The 15,728-nt window shown below is 49.9% G+C and overlaps 2 protein-coding genes across 2 annotated transcripts; both read right to left on the bottom strand.

The window, feature by feature from the left end:
* Window positions 1–5,051: 5,051 nt before the first annotated feature.
* On the bottom strand, window positions 5,052–5,411 carry LOC136568294 (keratin-associated protein 6-5-like). Its single transcript, XM_066568225.1, has one exon. The coding sequence runs from the start codon at window positions 5,409–5,411 to the stop codon at window positions 5,052–5,054; it is 360 nt and encodes a 119-aa protein (XP_066424322.1).
* Window positions 5,412–14,820: 9,409 nt separating this feature from the next.
* LOC136568292 (claw keratin-like) lies at window positions 14,821–15,195 on the bottom strand. Its single transcript, XM_066568224.1, has one exon. The coding sequence runs from the start codon at window positions 15,193–15,195 to the stop codon at window positions 14,821–14,823; it is 375 nt and encodes a 124-aa protein (XP_066424321.1).
* Between the last annotated feature and the right edge of the window lie 533 nt (window positions 15,196–15,728).

Genomic DNA, 15,728 nt, shown 5'->3' with positions numbered 1-15,728 from the left:
AGCTCCTTTGGCAATGTTCGGATTCTTTCAACCCTTCCCGGTTTAAATTCCTCGAGTATCACAAGCAGAGCGGGGAAGGGAGCCCCCGGGGGACAAGGGAGGTTTTTCTTCATTTAAATTATTTATATTTATTTATAATTCCTGCTGTCCCCTGGAGCAGAGTGACAGAGATCCTGCTGGAAAATGCCACCACAGCAGGTTGGAGAGCAATTCCTGCCTCAGGGAAAATCCCTCCAGAGGGGAACCTCCAGCCCTTTGTGCTCTCCAGCCCACCCGAGGCAGGAAAATAATGTGATTATTTTAACTCCTGTGAGTTTTGGAGGCCTGGATTTCATCCCTAAAGCTGAGGAGGACCCCAAAAGTTTTTTGTTTTTTTGGTTTTTTTTAAGGTGGAAGAGAAGATCTTTGGCTCATTGTTATGGATATGGAACTAGGAATGGGTTGGGTTGGAATAACCACATATCCCAGTACCCCAGGTTGCTCCAAGTCCTGGTTTTGGACACTTCCAGGATGGGAAATCCATGGAATTACCTGGGACTCTCACAGGGAACAATTCCTCCCCAAAATCCCACCCAAATTCCCCCTCTGTCCCCCCGACCCCATTCCCTGTGTCCTGTCCCTGCAGTTCCTGAGGGAAAATCCCTCCCCAGCTTCCCTGGAGCCCCTGCAGATCCTGGAGGGGCTCTGGGGTCCCAACATTCCCAACATTCCCAGCCTGGCTCCATCAGGGAGGGGCTCCAGTCCCTCTATCAAATTCGTGGTCTCCTCCGGGCCGGCTCCAACAATTCCAGGTCCTTTTATTTCGGAGACAGCAGAACAGGGCACAGAATTCCCAGTGGGATCCCACCAGAGAGAGAAGAAGGGGAGAAGCCCCTTCCTGACCCCCCTGCCCATGGATGCAGCCCAGGACAGGGAGGGATTCTGGCCAGCTCATGCCCATGGGTCCCATATATAAACCCTACAAACATCAGACACGTGAATGATATCACAAGACACTGACTCAAGCAAATTTTTCCAATAGTTTCATCTGGGGGAAAAAAAAAAAAAAAAAAGGAAAAACAAAAAACCATCCAAAACCCTCACACCATAAAAATTAACCACATTTCTCAGATGCTGCCTTAATTGATCCCATGCCTCAGCCTGCACCTCTCTTAGGACAAATTATAGGCAGGAGAAGGGGCTAAAAGAATCAATGGAACGCCTGTCATTAATTGTGACGGAAATCCCGGAGCGCTCGGGGTAATTCTCCTCCGCTCCCCGGCTGGTTTACGTCACCCCAAAATGTGCAGTGCCCACCTCGCTGGTGGGGCCACGAGGTAAAGAACCAATCCATGCCTTCCCAGCCGACCAGGAATTGCGGCTGGAGCTGTTCTGTGTAGCCTCCAGCCCCATTCCCAGCTGTCCTCCAAGTGCTTTCCCAAAAATCCCTCTGTCCTGGAAAGCCTGGAGATGAAAGAATCTCCCGGGCTGTAATTACAGTGCTCAACCCCAGGAATTCCAAAATTGTCCTAAATGCAGAGGAAAACAATTATAGCAATTGGGCTGCTGATGTACTTCCCAAATTTGCCCCATGACTAAGGGGAGCTCTCGGGGAACTGCTCCGACCTCCACAATGGGAATATAAAAATGCTCCCAACCCCGGTGCTCCTCACACGGCTCCTCTTGGTTTGCTCTTCCCACTGAACTCGGTAAGTCCGGATCCCGTTCTCCTGGAGAATCCTTGAATTTGGGGGAAAATCCTTTGCTCATGGGTGCTTTCTCCTGGATGCTTTTAATCTAGGGGGGCATGGACATTCCCATGTCTTTGGAAAGATGGGAGGCTGAGTTAGAAGTTCTGGGTTTCTTTTTTTCCAGTGGTGACACCTGAAATTTTCAGTCCTGGTTGTGCAAGGAGGAAATGGCTCTTTGCGGTGGGATGTTGCAATGGGGGATATGGAAAAGTCCCAGGAATTGTTTTTGTCCCTTTGGAGTCCCTGGGGCAGCTCTGAGCTGCAGGGTTTAAACCTTCTCTGTCCAGCAGAGTGTCCTTGCTAGAACTGGCACTAACAAAGCCAGGAGAAGGAATTGTTTATGTGCCAAGATTAAAAGCAGACAGGGAGGCTGGAGACTTAATGAGCTCCTTGACTTGCGCATTTCCAAGAACTCCGGAAAATGCCGGGAGGGATTCGAGTCAGACACTGGGACTCCCTCACTGAGATGGGATTTACCCCAGCCTGTCCCAGGAGCCTGGACACCAAACAAATCCCATCTTCAGGAAGATTTTCCTTTCTTGGAAAGGGTTTTCAGGATTTGGAAGGGAGGTTTGGAGTCCCCGTCCCAAGGAAGGACTGGATGTGGCACTCAGTGCTCTGGGCTGGGGTTGGGCTCTGTCTTGGAGGTCTTTTCCAACTTCAGTGATCTTGAGATCCTGGGGTTCTGGAATCCAGGGATTTTGGGGTTCTAGGGTTCTGGAATCCAGGGATTCTGGGGTTCTGGGATGCAGGGATTCTGGGGTTCTGGGGTCTTGGGGTTCTGGAATCCAGGATATCTGGGGTTCTGGGATCCTGGGGTTCTGGGATCCTGGGGTTCTGGAATCCAGGGTATCTGGGGTTCTGGAATCCAGGGTATCTGGGGTTCTGGGATTCTAGGAATCTACGATATGAAAACCCAGGGCAAACCCGAGGGGTTCACTCAACACTTCCACCCAACCTCACCTCGCCCACACCACAGCCCTGCCCTCACAAACCCTTTTTCTCCCACCCTGTGCCAGGCTCACCTCCGCCCCTGCACCCCACCATGTCCTGCTGCTACTCCCCGTGCTGCTACTCCCCGTGCTGCTACAGCCTGTGCTGCTACCCCTGCTACCGCACCTGCACCCGCAGCTACAGCTGCAACCCCTGCATCACCCGCACGCTGAGCTGCTGCCGCCGCTCCTACGGCAGCTGCTGCAGCTCCCGGCGCTGCACCACGCGCTGCTACTACCCCTCGTGCTGCTCCTACTCCTGCTGCTACCCCTGCTGCTGATCCCACGGGAAAACCCCGGTGAACGGACCCACGGAAAAACCCCTGTGAACGGACCCACGGAAGACGAACGGATGAGCCCGCTGTTGATGTTTGCACAAGCGCGGAGCCCCCACGGTGAAGCCACCACCAGCGGGGGCTTTGCTGTGCTCTGAAATCTCTTGGGATTTCTGGGTTTTTGTTGTTGTCTCTGTCTCCTTCTTCCTGCCTTTCTCAACTCTCCTGGTATTCTGCTTTTAAAGCCTCCCACGGCCCCTTCAGCAACAGGAGGGGCGATCTGCAATTCATGTGAAACTTCTCGGAGTTGCTGCAATGGGGCTGGAGGCCCTCTGTGAAATTAGATTTGGTGTCATCTGCATTTTCAATGAGCACTTCCAGCACTGCTCTGCAGCCCTGGGTGAGGGAGCATTATGGCTGTCTCGCCTTTGATCTGCTTTTACGAGGACCTGAAGGATGAACAACACAACTTCAGCAAAAAGGAATGTTCTGGAGAGCAGTGACTCATCTCCTGGAGCTGCCTCCAGCATCCCAAAACTATAATCTTTCTGTATCTGTGCCAGCTCTTTTTCTTGCTCTATTAAATACTTTCTGCATTTGAAAAAAAAAACAAACCTCCTGAGGTCCGGTTGTTTTCTTGCCTGTGTCCTTGGTTTGGGTGGGTATTCTGGGAGTTGTGGAATTCTGAAGGGACTTTCTGGACTCAAATCCGTGTCCAGCTCTGGGTCCCTGATGGGAAGGGGGCATTGAGGGGCTGGAGAATGTCCAGGGATGGGAAAGGGGCTGGAGCAGCTGCAAAAGGGTCTGGAGAATCCTAAGGGAGGCTCAGCCTGGAGAAAAGGGGGATCCAGTGGGAATTTCAGGCTCTTCCAGGGGGGATTTGGGATCTGATCCAAGGGAACAGGGACAGAACAAGGGGAAATGGCCTCAAGATGTGCCAGGGGAGGCTCAGGTTGGACATGAGGAGAAATTTCCTCCTGGTCAGGTCTTGGAAGGGGCTGGCCAGGAAGAATGAGGACATTTCAATCTTTTTTTTTGTCTTTAGGAGTATTTGCCTTTTGCCCCCCACTTTTCTCCCCCATTTTCTGGCTTTTAGTCCTTGGATTTAGTATGTTATTTTAACTGCACCCATAAAAATGGATTTTATTCAGCTCAAATGGATTTTCTTCTGTTCCGTGTGGAAGATCAAGGGGGTGGTTTGAATTTTCCAGACCAACATCCACACAAGAAAAGCCACCACTGTTCCCTCTTGTCCTGGCCCTGTTCCCTCGCATCAGATCCCAAAATTCTCCCTGGAAGAGCCCAAAATTCCCCCTGGATCTCCCTTTTCTCCAGGCTGAGCCCAACCCAGCTCCTTCAGGATCCTCCATTCCCTTTTCGAGCTGCTCCAACTCCATTCCCTTATCCTGAACCCACTCCTGCCCCTCAATGTCCATCTTGGCATGAGAGGCCCAGAACTGGACACAGGATTGAGTTCATAATTTTGTCTTCCAATCCTTTTGCTGTGAAGGATTTCATATTTGTGTGTCCTCCACCCAATTTCTGGCATTAATTCGAATTTAAAATAAGCGTTAAAAAAGAGCAAACAGGATGCTGAGGCTTCCTCAGGATTTTGGATGCCAAAGACTTCAAGCTGTTTGAGAAACTTAAATGACAAATAAACCCAGAAATGCTGAATTGATGCAGAAAAAAAATCTTTAATAGGAACGAAACACAGAGATAACTTTAAAGGGATACAAAAGGGAAAGACCACACTCCCAAAGTCACATAACACCCACATCATCCAGTCAGAAGGATCTTTTTGTACAGCACTGCCAAAAACACGGAATTCGGTTTGCTTGGAGGATTGAGGAGAAGTTCTGGGTTGAGAGGAGAGCTGGGGCAGTGGGATGAAGGCAAATCATCCCCAGCCCTTCAGCAGCAGCGCAGCGCTCTCAGAGCGCCCCGGCCATGCCTCTTGTCCCCAAAACTCTGCCCAGCCACGGTCTCCACTGCTGGACTCTCCACCAATCCCACCAAACCCGGGCTGGGTTTTGAGGTGGCTCCCTCCAGCTTTAGTAGCAGCCCCCAAAGCTGAACCTTCGGCCGTAGCGGGAGCCAAAGGGGTACCCATAGCGGCCGGAGTAGAACCCGGGGTATCCATAGCAGTCCCCAAAGCCGTAGAGGCCCCGGTAGCCCCCATAGAGCCCCCCGTAGCCGTAGCAGTCCCCGGAGCCGAAGATGCCGCGGTAGCCGTAGAGGCTCCCGTAGCCGTAGCGGTCCCCGAGGCCGTAGAGGCCGCGGGAGCCGTAGAGGCTCCCGTAGCCCCGGTAGCCGCAGGGGCTCCCGCAGTCGTAGCCCCGGTAGCCGTAGAGGCCCCCGTAGTTGCAGGAGGAGTAGCAGTCGTCGTCGCACTGGCCTTGGAGGAAAGTCATCTTGGGGAGATGGAGGAGAAACCTGCAGCGGGGAGCAAAGGAAGAGCGGTGAATGCTCCGAGAGTACAACCTCAGAGGGCGAAATCTTCCTCCTCACCAGTCCCGTGAGAACGAGGGCAGAGGAAAAATTATGACCTCAGCTGCTCCTTAATGCCCTGCTTGTATAATCTGCTCATTCACCCACTGCCTTCAAATTATTTTATGTTCTGCATTCATGCAGATTCAATATATTCGCATTAAACTGTTTCTGTATTCCTGGCATTGGTGGAACCCCTGATGGAATCAGTGGCCACAGATCAAAACCTTGCTGCTGCTTCAGGGTTTTTTCTGAGGCAATTAGCAATCCTAATTTTCTTTTAGGATATCAGCTTTTCATGGAGCTCTGCATTCCTGACGCTATCAGGAAAGTCTTCCCAGAATTTTCCTGTCATAACACCCCTCAGGTTTTGGCTCCATCACCCTAAAGCCCATTTCAGTGCTTTCCACCCATTTTAATTTGCACCTGGAAATGCTGAGAGCCCACAGAAGAAACCACACAGCGTGGACACACATGAGAACATCTGTGTGGCCAGACAGACCCAAAATCCCACTTAAAATAGGAGATTTAAGAAAAACCCACCAAGTGTCATGGTGGGGAAACCCTTCCCTACCTCTGCTGTCCTGAAAATCCCTTATCAGGGAACCCAGGTACCAACAGGACCAGGAAAGTTCCACCTGCAGCCTTAAAAGCTGAACCCAGCGAGCCCAGGTAAAAGGAGCAGCAGAACCTGACAGTTCAGAGGAGCCACAACCCCAACAGAAATTCTGAAAGGAAAATTCCCAGCGCAGGGGGAGAAAGGAGGAAAAGCTTACCGAGTTCACAGGGAGGAGAAGGCGGGAATGCTGATGAGGAGCCCTGCGCTCCAAGCCCTTTTTATACTCCAGCTTTGCCCTCCTGGCTTATCTCAGACGCCCTGTGGATTCAAAAGGTTTGGAACCCTACTGGTTGGCAAACAAATGTGCCTGTACGCGTCATATCTTCAATTAATGTAATTTTCCTCATTGTTTGGGATTATTAGTGTGTTCCCGTATGTCCCACGTATTACAGGTTTCTTTCATCTTAACATTTTCTGGGCCAGCAACATTCCTGATACCATTTTACTGCCTCCCTTGTCAAATCTGAAATTTTTTTTAATTATAGGAATGCTGTTTCTGATTTTTCAAGGTCATTGGATAAAGAGAAATTTTCAGTAAAAAAAGGAAAACTTTCCAACTTGTTTGAAAGTATTTGTGTTCAGTAGGAAGATGCACCATGGGGTTTTATATAAAGGAAATGTAAATGTACAGATTTTACATTAAATCTCATCAACTTCAGGAAAAAGGAGCAGAACTATTAATAAATCTCAATTCCAAAGTGCTCCTGAATCAAAGCTGTGGTGCTGCAGGAACAGGAAGAATGTTTTTAACAAAAATCCAACTGCATTTTTTGCAGCATCATTCACCGGAGGCTTGACCCCAGTTCAGCAGAGCAAAGTGGAGAATTCAAGCCTCAATTTGATCTGGAAATAAAGAAATTATCAGGATTAGCACTAAAAGAGCATTAAATGAACACTAAAAGAACCCTGCTGGTATTTTTTCCACAAAGAATCACCACATGCAGAAGTTGTGATAGGGAGGAACTGTGGAGCTTAGGGCAGAGCTCCTTGGGTGACCTTCACCTAATTTCTGGCATTAATTTGAATATAAAATAAGCGTAATAATGAGCAAGCAGGATGCTGAGGCTTCCTCCAAATTTTGAATACCAAAGCACTTCATAAACACTCATTAATGTTTTCAATTTGCAAAGTGTTGCTGGATTTAAATATTAATAGTTTGCCACTGAAAGACACCACCAGATTTAATAATACAGTCACTCCTCAAGTTCTCTGATTCCTGAACCATATTAAGGTGATGTTCTTCCATGAAAGACAAAAATTATCCCAAAAGAAAATCACTTAAAATTGGAAGGAATATTTGGGGATTGCCCACAAGGTGGTTGGAAAATGTCTTTGGGTTTTTGTTGGAGAAGCTGGGATACGAACCCCTCGTGAGACTCCACCAGGAAGGTCATGGAGGTGCTGAGTGGAGGCTTCTCAATCCTTGGGACACCAAAGCACAACCTCTCTCTTTGTCCTCCGCCAGCGGCACCGAGAGGCGCCAACACCAAGCCGACGGACCACCTACGGCGCCACCGCCTTAACAACCTGAATATTTCCCCAAATAGATATCTCTCCAAATTAATAAATATCTCCTCAAGTATCTCCCTTGTTTGGCCACAAGGAATTCAGGGGCAATTTCCCTAGAAATACTCTAAGATTAAAGAAATTCTAAAGCGTTTATGCTGGCGCTGCGACGCCAAGCACGGAAAATATGAAAATGGTTGTGACGTAGGTTGGAGGAATAAGAGGTGGGATGAACCACTTTGGATGGTATAAAAACCGGACCCCTGACTCCGAAAAGTCATCCGCTCCTCTCGAGTTCTCCTCTCAACTTCTCCTCTCAGCGAAGCAGAGGTAAGCATTGGCTCTACTCTCCTGTGCGTATGTTTCTCTTAATATTTCTTCATAAGTAGAACTATATATCAAATATGAATATGGATATGAACTTGGATATGAATATATATTAAATTTATGGTGGTTACTTATATATTTATTTAACAGGTACTGCTGTGTCAGCATATATTTTATAGCATATAAATAAAAACCTGTGCCTATGTGCAGGTACAGACATTCTGTAATAAATTTCTTGTTTTAGAGGCAACGCCAAGCGCAAAATTTCCTGCAATCTCAAGGAATTTTGCTCTTCCACTCAAGGCGTTTTGCTCGTCTTTCCTGTGCTTTTTTAAAATCTTAGGCTTTAAAGCACTGAAAACTGGAAATTTGCTACCACAATCTTGTAGTAAAAAGTCATTTTCAGTTCTGGGTTATATTTATTGCATTTTTCTTTCATTTTTTATATTTCTCTGATTTCTGGGGCAGGAAAGCTCAGCTCTCAGGTGGCAAAACCCTCATTCGCTACGTTTAGTCAGCAGTTTGCAAAAGTTGACGGGGGGAAAAAAAAGCAAAGTTGTTTGGGATTGAGGATATTACAAAAATAAACGAGTTAATTAAGAGGGTTAAACCGATGCACAGGAGGGACCGAGTCGGAGCCTTTGCTCTGCCCTCAGCAGCTCATAAATTTTTGTTTCTGGGTGTGTGTTCCAGGCTCTCCAAATCAACAAGGATGAATTCCTTCAAGGAGTGCTGTGACAGCGTTTGCTGCGCCCAGGGAGGCAACGACAACTTCGGTGGCTTTGGAAGCCCCAACTTCCGTCCTAGGCGCTCCTTCAGCTTCTACCGGGACCAGTGCCAAGATGTGCCCCCGTATGGCTTCAGGAACGTCGGGAACGTCTTCCACCCCTCCGGGAACATCCGCGGGACCGTCTACGCCAACCTGAACGGGGACATTGTTGGGAAGCTCTCGGGGAAGATTGAGGGGCTCCCCGGGCTCCTGGGTTGCGTGGGTAACTTTGGTAACCTGGGAAACATGGGATTAAGCCTCCCCTTCTCTGTTCAGTTTGGGGACAGAACCCTCTGAGCTGTTCCCAGCAGGAGTAGCTCCCATAGGACGGAATGCAGGGCACAGATTCATGGCTTTGGTTACCGTACTGAGGAACGCCGAGCGCTCACGCTTCCAGCTCTGGGGGATGTGTGGGCGCCAGGCTGTGTAGCACACCCCATGTAACCCTCTGTAGTATCTCCTGTCTCTCTAGCTGTCATTTTCAAAGGGCTGAGGCACCTTTAGAGCACTTTGGTGGAGTGGGAAGAGACTTTTGGGTGTGAGGAAAGCGCTTTCCAAGTTCATCCGCAGTGACTTTGTGTGGGAGTTTCTGCAAAAAATCCACTTTTTTCGACTCTGAACAAAGGTGACCTTTAGCAGAGGAGCTCCTGCTCTCAGTCCCTGCTGCACCTCACCTGACAGTGAACACGAAGAAAGAAACACATTTGGACTGGCAAACTCCACCATTTCCACCAGGAAAATCATCGCTCACCATCGGGATCGCTCTGCTCGCCAAAGCCCCTTCTGTATCTCTGCCAACTTCTTCTTTCTGTTCCTCACTGCTTCTCATTTCCATTAAAATTACTCCGGTTAGAAGCATCAAATGTCTGCTTTGTTTTTGTCTGGGCACTTTAAAGGGACCCCCAGCCACCCTCAGGAGCCCTGCAATGAGAGGGCAGGCCGGACTCCGGATGTTAGGGACTGTCACCACATCTCCAACGCAATGGCCCCTGCCCTGACTCATTTCCCCCAGCAGAAGGCGAAACCTTAACCAGACTTTGGCTTTACCCAAATATTTCCCCAGACAGGGGCATCGCTCGGGTGATTTTGCCCCCGGAGAGGAGAGGCTCCTGGAGCAAAGCCGCGGTTTGTGCTTGCGCGACAAATCGCAAAAAACGAGAGATTGAGGGGGATCTCGTGGCCATCCAAGGGAGGAGATCGGTGATGCTCGAGGTTAAAGGCACCCAAGACGAAAGACCAAAGGCAGCCAAGCCATGGCCAGCTGCTGGAGGGTTCAGCTCCTCTGCAGATGGAGCAGCCGGTTCTTCAGGGAGCTCCTGCCAGCCTCTGCTATGCCTCTGCAGGAGCACTGGCATGGGTTTGGCATGCTAAAGATTATTTAGGTCCAGAACATTAATGATTATTTAGATTTAGAAAGCTAAAGATTACTTCGGTCTAAAATATTAAAGATTATTTAGATTTGGAATAATTAAGATTATTTAGGCTTCAAATATGAAGCATTATTTAGATTTAGAATCTTAAAAATTATGTCGGCTTCAAACATGAAGGATAATTTAGATGTAGAACATTAAAAATTATTTCAGCTTTGAATACCAAAGACGATTTAAGTTTAGAATACTAAAGATGATAGGTGTTTCAACAAGCAGAGACCGGGCAGAGCTGCCTGGATCCCCCGTGAGCCCAGTTCCACATCAAAGAGCTCAGCAGGAATCAAAAATGTCATTGCAGGAGTGACTTTGAGGGGTCACCTCTGGGCTGATTTCCCAGAGATAGCCATGACCACCCCTCCTCTCGCCATGGTGGCCTCCTGCAGAAGCATTTTTGCATTTCCCAGCTCTCAGAGCAAAGTGGAGGAAAGGCTTGACAAAATAATTAAGGGAGGAGGTTGGAGAAGCCATTCCATGGGCAGAAAACCAGGAGCCATCAGCAGAAACGCTGATCCTCCAGCTCGACATCCGTTTCTTTCCATCGTGTCATTGATTTTCCCCAAAACTCTGACCTGGAGCCCGTTCCACAGAGCAGAGCTGAGCTCCAGAGCTCCATTTCCTTGTCTGGGCAGGAGCAGCCCCAGCCAAGAGCGAGGGCTGGTCAGATTCCTCCGTGCCCTGATTTGAGCAGGACGGCCCCAGATGGATGGAGGCGCCCCAGGAATGGGGGAAGGTCAGGGAGGAGCCTCCCCCCAAGCAGAGCACAGCCCCAGTAAATCAGAGCAGCCCTTTGAACGTGGCAAAGCCTTTAAGAGAGGTTTTGCAACCCTCCTGCTGTCAGCAGGGAAATGGGCTGGGCTCCCCGGGGAAAGCATTAGGAAATGGTGGAGTCTCCCAGCATGGTAAGTTCAGCTTATCTCCCTGGGATGCCTCGGGCACACAAAGCCTTCTCCTGCCTGCACAGAGAGCAGGGAAGGGCTTGGACATCCTTGCACAGGAGGGGAGATGGAACAAACCTCAGGAAGACAAAGATTTGGGTGAAATTCTGAGTCCTTTGGTGCCACCTGACCTCCGTCCCTGCCCGAGTTTGCCAGCACAGCACCATATGTGACGTCCTTCCCTCCTGATGTCCCCCTCAGATCTTCCCCTGGGGACAGGACCCACAGGTGGTGATTTCCTGCCAGCCCCAGCTCTGTCACCCGCTGTCACCTCCCGCCGCAACGCTGACCTGGAGCCACCTGGCTCCCACCTCACTTCCCCTCCCTGCTTTGAATGTGGCGGCTCCAAGGGCGTCCCTCAGCTCCAGGGATCCAGGGCACCTCCAGGATCTCCTCCTCTGCTGCAGGTCACCCTTCTGGAGACACCGGAGTGCCAAATTCCTCACCCCAGATGCTCCCGTGGCAGGAGTCACCAAGCAGGGACGGGACGTTTCCTCACCTGTTCGTTCCAGCTTGTCAGGAGAGGTCAGGAAGTTCCAAATCATCCTGGAATTACATCCCTCCCAACACCAAAGCTCGTTTTCCATGGATCTGTCCTGATGTCTCAGGAACATTTTTCTCCTACGTCTGTTCTGGGTGGGTGAAGAGACCTTAAAGTTCACCCCAGGTGGCTCCAAGCTGTCCTGGGGCACTTCCAGGGGTGGGGAATCCATGGAATATCCTGTGCCAGGGCCTCATGTGGAAAAATTCCTTCCCAAAATCCAGCCTAAATTTCCCTTCTTTTGGCCTAAACCGATTGCCCCTTTCCTGTCACTCCAGTTTCTGACCATCAGCTCCTCCACAGATTCCCTGAACTCTCCCAGATCCTAAAACCTGAATTCTTTTGTGTCCTGAGGGATGAGGACACGCAGGAGGACACAGGAGGATGAGGACACAGGAATATCCTGTGCCAGGGCCTCACATGGAAGAACGTCCCAAAATCCAACCTAAATTTCCCCTTTTTCAGTCTGAACCAATTCCCCCTTTCCTGTCATTCGAGTTCCCAACCATCATCTCCTCCACAGCTTCCTTGATCTCTCCCAGATCCTAAAACCTGAATGCTTTCGTGTCCCGAGGAATGGGGAACCCATGGAATATCCTGTGCCAGGATATTCCATGGATTCCCCGTCAAGTTCTTCTGTGGAAGAACTTCCCAAAACCCAACGTAATTTCCCCTCTTTCGGTGTGAACCAATTTCCTGTCGCTCCAGTTTTCAACTATCACTCCTCCACAGCCTCTTTGATCCCTCCCAGATCCTAAAACCTGAATTCTTTCGTGTCCTGAGGCTCAGGAAAAGTGGGATGGGGAGAGGAACTTGCGGCCTGGCTGCGATGTTATCATAACAGACGACAGCCGGGTGATTTAAATAACTGCAAACCAACTCCTGTAATTCCATCCCGACTCCGGGAATGTATTCACTGGGGAATTATCCATTTAAATGTTCCCTTGGGAGCGTTTAATGCCACAGGAGATGCCTCCAGCAGCAAGATTCCCTGCGAGGCTCAGGATGTTCCCAAATGAGTAGCTGGGCACCTCGTTATTCACCCAAACTGGAGAAAATTTTCAAATTATTTGTTAAGAATTCCAGCCTTTTAGGAGAAGGGAATGTGGGGCACGGAACAGGAAAAAAAATGGCAACAAGAGAAAAAAGAATTTCAAAATTTGCCATATTTAAATGGATATTAACCCATAATTAACAGTGAGACACCCGATATCTTTAGTCCTGTGAAAAGACATTTCACACAAATCTTTTAAAGCAAAAGGAATAAAAATGTATAAAAAATAGTTCTATAAAACCCACTGGCAGAATTCCATCATTTCACTGATTTTTCTGGTTTGTGGTAAACACAGATCTCAATTTAGGCCGTGAAAGAGCACCTTGAGAGGTGTCAATAAACTGAAGCTCCTTCCCAAATACTCCCAACAACAAAGGCCTTTGAGGTTTTGGGGGATTTCTCCCTGGCTTTTGAGGTTTCAGGGATTTCTCTTTTGTAAGGATTATGTGGTTGGGGAGAATCTGGTTTAATCACCTGCTCCAGAGCTCGCCAGCATTAATTACACATTATTACAGTGCCTGGGCAGCTTTGTTTTCCTTCCACATGAGGATAATAATTCCCCAAAGAGTGACTACCCTGGAATAATCCCACATTCCCACGTCATCCTGCAATCCTTAAAGACACTGAGGCTGTTCCTCACACTCTGCATAACATTTCAGAGCTGGGGAAAGGTTTATTGCCAATTTATTCCCAAAGAAATCCCCAATTTCATGAGGAAGCATCAAAATCATGTTCTGGTTATCCTGGTTATTGAAGGGGGAACGTGTCCGGGGTGGGAATGGGGTTGGAGCAGCCGGAAAAGGGAATGGAGGATCCTGAGGGAGCTCTGGGGGCTCAACCTGGAGAAAAGCGGGGTCCAGGGGGAATTTGGGATCTGCCAGGAGGGATTTGGGATCTGACCCCAGGGAACAGGGACAGGACAAGAGGGAACAGCCTGGAGCAGTGCCAGGGGAGGCTCAGGGTGGGAAATTTGGGAAAATTCCTCCTGGAAAAGGGAAAAGGCCTTGGAAGGGGCTCGGGGAGGGTTGGAGTGGGCATCTCTGGAAGTGTCCAAGGAAGGACTGGATGTTGGTCTGGGTGACCAGGTGGGGATCAGGATCACAGCTTGGACTCTGTGATTCTGGAGGGTTTTCCAACCCTGTGCTCTGGATCCCCAGGACACCAGGAAAAGGAGCCAAGAAAGCCAAAACTGAGCAAAAATCTCAGTTGGAAACTGGAAATGTGGGGAAGGAAGGGACAGCTGAGGCCGTGCAAAGGAGATCACCCACAGACCTTGAACCAGATCCCTCAGGAATTTCCCTCTCCTGGTGGCAGGATGGGGTTGGGGCAGCAGGACAAGGACAGGGGACACACAGAGACACCAATAAGCTGCTGTGACATCTGGTTTAATGAGGAAGAGCAGGCGAGACACAGCACAGGTTACAAACTGCCCACAAGCCGTGGTTTGATGCCGGGTGACTCAGGGAGTGTCTGGGGCTGCTCCTCCTGTGGTGACAGCCAGCCCTGGTCACACAGCACGGCAGCAGAGACGGCGCTGGGGCGCTGCAGAACCGTTTTTATCCATCAGTAGCCATGGAAAGAGCTTAGAAATGGATCTGAAAGGGGTCTCGGACCAGATGCTTGACATTGCCACAGTCACAGAAGCACAGAATGGTTTGGGTGGGATTTCAAAGATGATTCAGTCCCACCCCTGCCATGGGCAGGGAACCTTCCACTATCCCAGGTTGCTCCAAGACCCATCCAGCCAGGCCTTGGAAACTTCCAGAAGGATGAGCCAGCCACAGCTTCACTGGGCAACCTGTGCCAGGTCCTCATAAAAAAAGAATTCCCTCCTAATCTCTCCCTAAAATCTAAATTTCAAAAATCTAAAATGCTAATTTCTCCCTAATCTAAACCTACAAAGATCCCCCAAGGAACCAGGAACAGCCCTTAGCTTTGAGAACACCCCAAGGAACCAGGAACAACCCTTAGCTTTGAGAACAGAGTGCTTGGAAAGAGAGGAAAGCTTTAGAGAAGGAAAACCAGGAAGGGTAGAAGGATGGGAACAGATCTTTGAGGCCTTGAAACATCCACAGATGGTTTTAACGCCGCCCCAAGTGCTCAGCTCTCCCTGGAGCCGCGTCCTGCTGGTCACCCTCGTCCAGCCATGGCCTTAGCAGCAGGGTCTGCAGCTGCCCACCGGGTACCCCCGGCCCCACCTGGCCCCACCATAAACTTGGGAAGCTCCAGGGGTTCGGGCAGCACCAAAACTGCCTCCAACAACAGCTCCGACACCGGCTCCGGCGCTGCCCCCGACGCCGGCTCCGACTTCGGGCACTCCCACGGAGCCCACGGTGCTCTGCTGGGGGAAGGTGCTGAGGATGGGCCCAGGGAAGGTGACCACCACGGGAGGAGGGTAAATGACCACAGTGGAGTCCGGGCACTGCCGGACACAGGGCTCGTTGCAGGAGTCGGCCACGGGCTGGGGCACGGCCACGCCGCAGGGGGAGGCGCTGCCGTCGGTGCAGGGGCTCAGGGAGTGAACCATGGCTTGGGTGGGGATCTGTGGGGCAAGGGAAGAGCAGGAAAATAAAACAAAATTCACATTGGTGTCATAATGAAACATGAGGGTAAAAGGCTACGAAGAGGCTCGAGGGACAGGGAGGATTGGCATAGCTCAGAACCCAAAATACATCCCGGAATTGTGTACTGAATGCAAATGGAATACGCATGGAATATTACTCAGATCCCACCCAGATCTGCATTTCCCAGTGGCTGAACAGTCACAAATGGATTCATTTACCAATCCCAGAATGCCTGAGGTTGGAAAATCCCCCCAGGATCACCAACCTGTGATCAATCCCCACCTTCCCAACCAGACCAGAGCCCCAAGTGCCACATCCAGTGGTGCCCATCAGCAGAATGTCAGCCTGATCCCCAAACCACACTCGAAGGCTTGGTTAGAGGAGGAATTCAGGAGGAATTCAGGAGTTCAGGAATTTAGGAATTGACTTACCTACAGCACCAGAGAGTGAGACAAGAGAAGTGATGGTGCGAGATGTGAGGTCAGGCACTTTTATA

This window comes from Molothrus aeneus, chromosome 31, assembly GCF_037042795.1.
Source record: "Molothrus aeneus isolate 106 chromosome 31, BPBGC_Maene_1.0, whole genome shotgun sequence".
Taxonomy (NCBI): Eukaryota; Metazoa; Chordata; class Aves; order Passeriformes; family Icteridae; genus Molothrus; species Molothrus aeneus.
This window is presented reverse-complemented; position numbering and strand designations above follow the sequence as displayed.

What these genes read in the sequence shown, in the direction of transcription:
- LOC136568292 (XM_066568224.1), bottom strand. Translation starts at nt 15,195, where the DNA reads ATGGTTCACTCCCTGAGCCCCTGCACCGACGGCAGCGCCTCCCCCTGC.
- LOC136568294 (XM_066568225.1), bottom strand. Translation starts at nt 5,411, where the DNA reads ATGACTTTCCTCCAAGGCCAGTGCGACGACGACTGCTACTCCTCCTGC.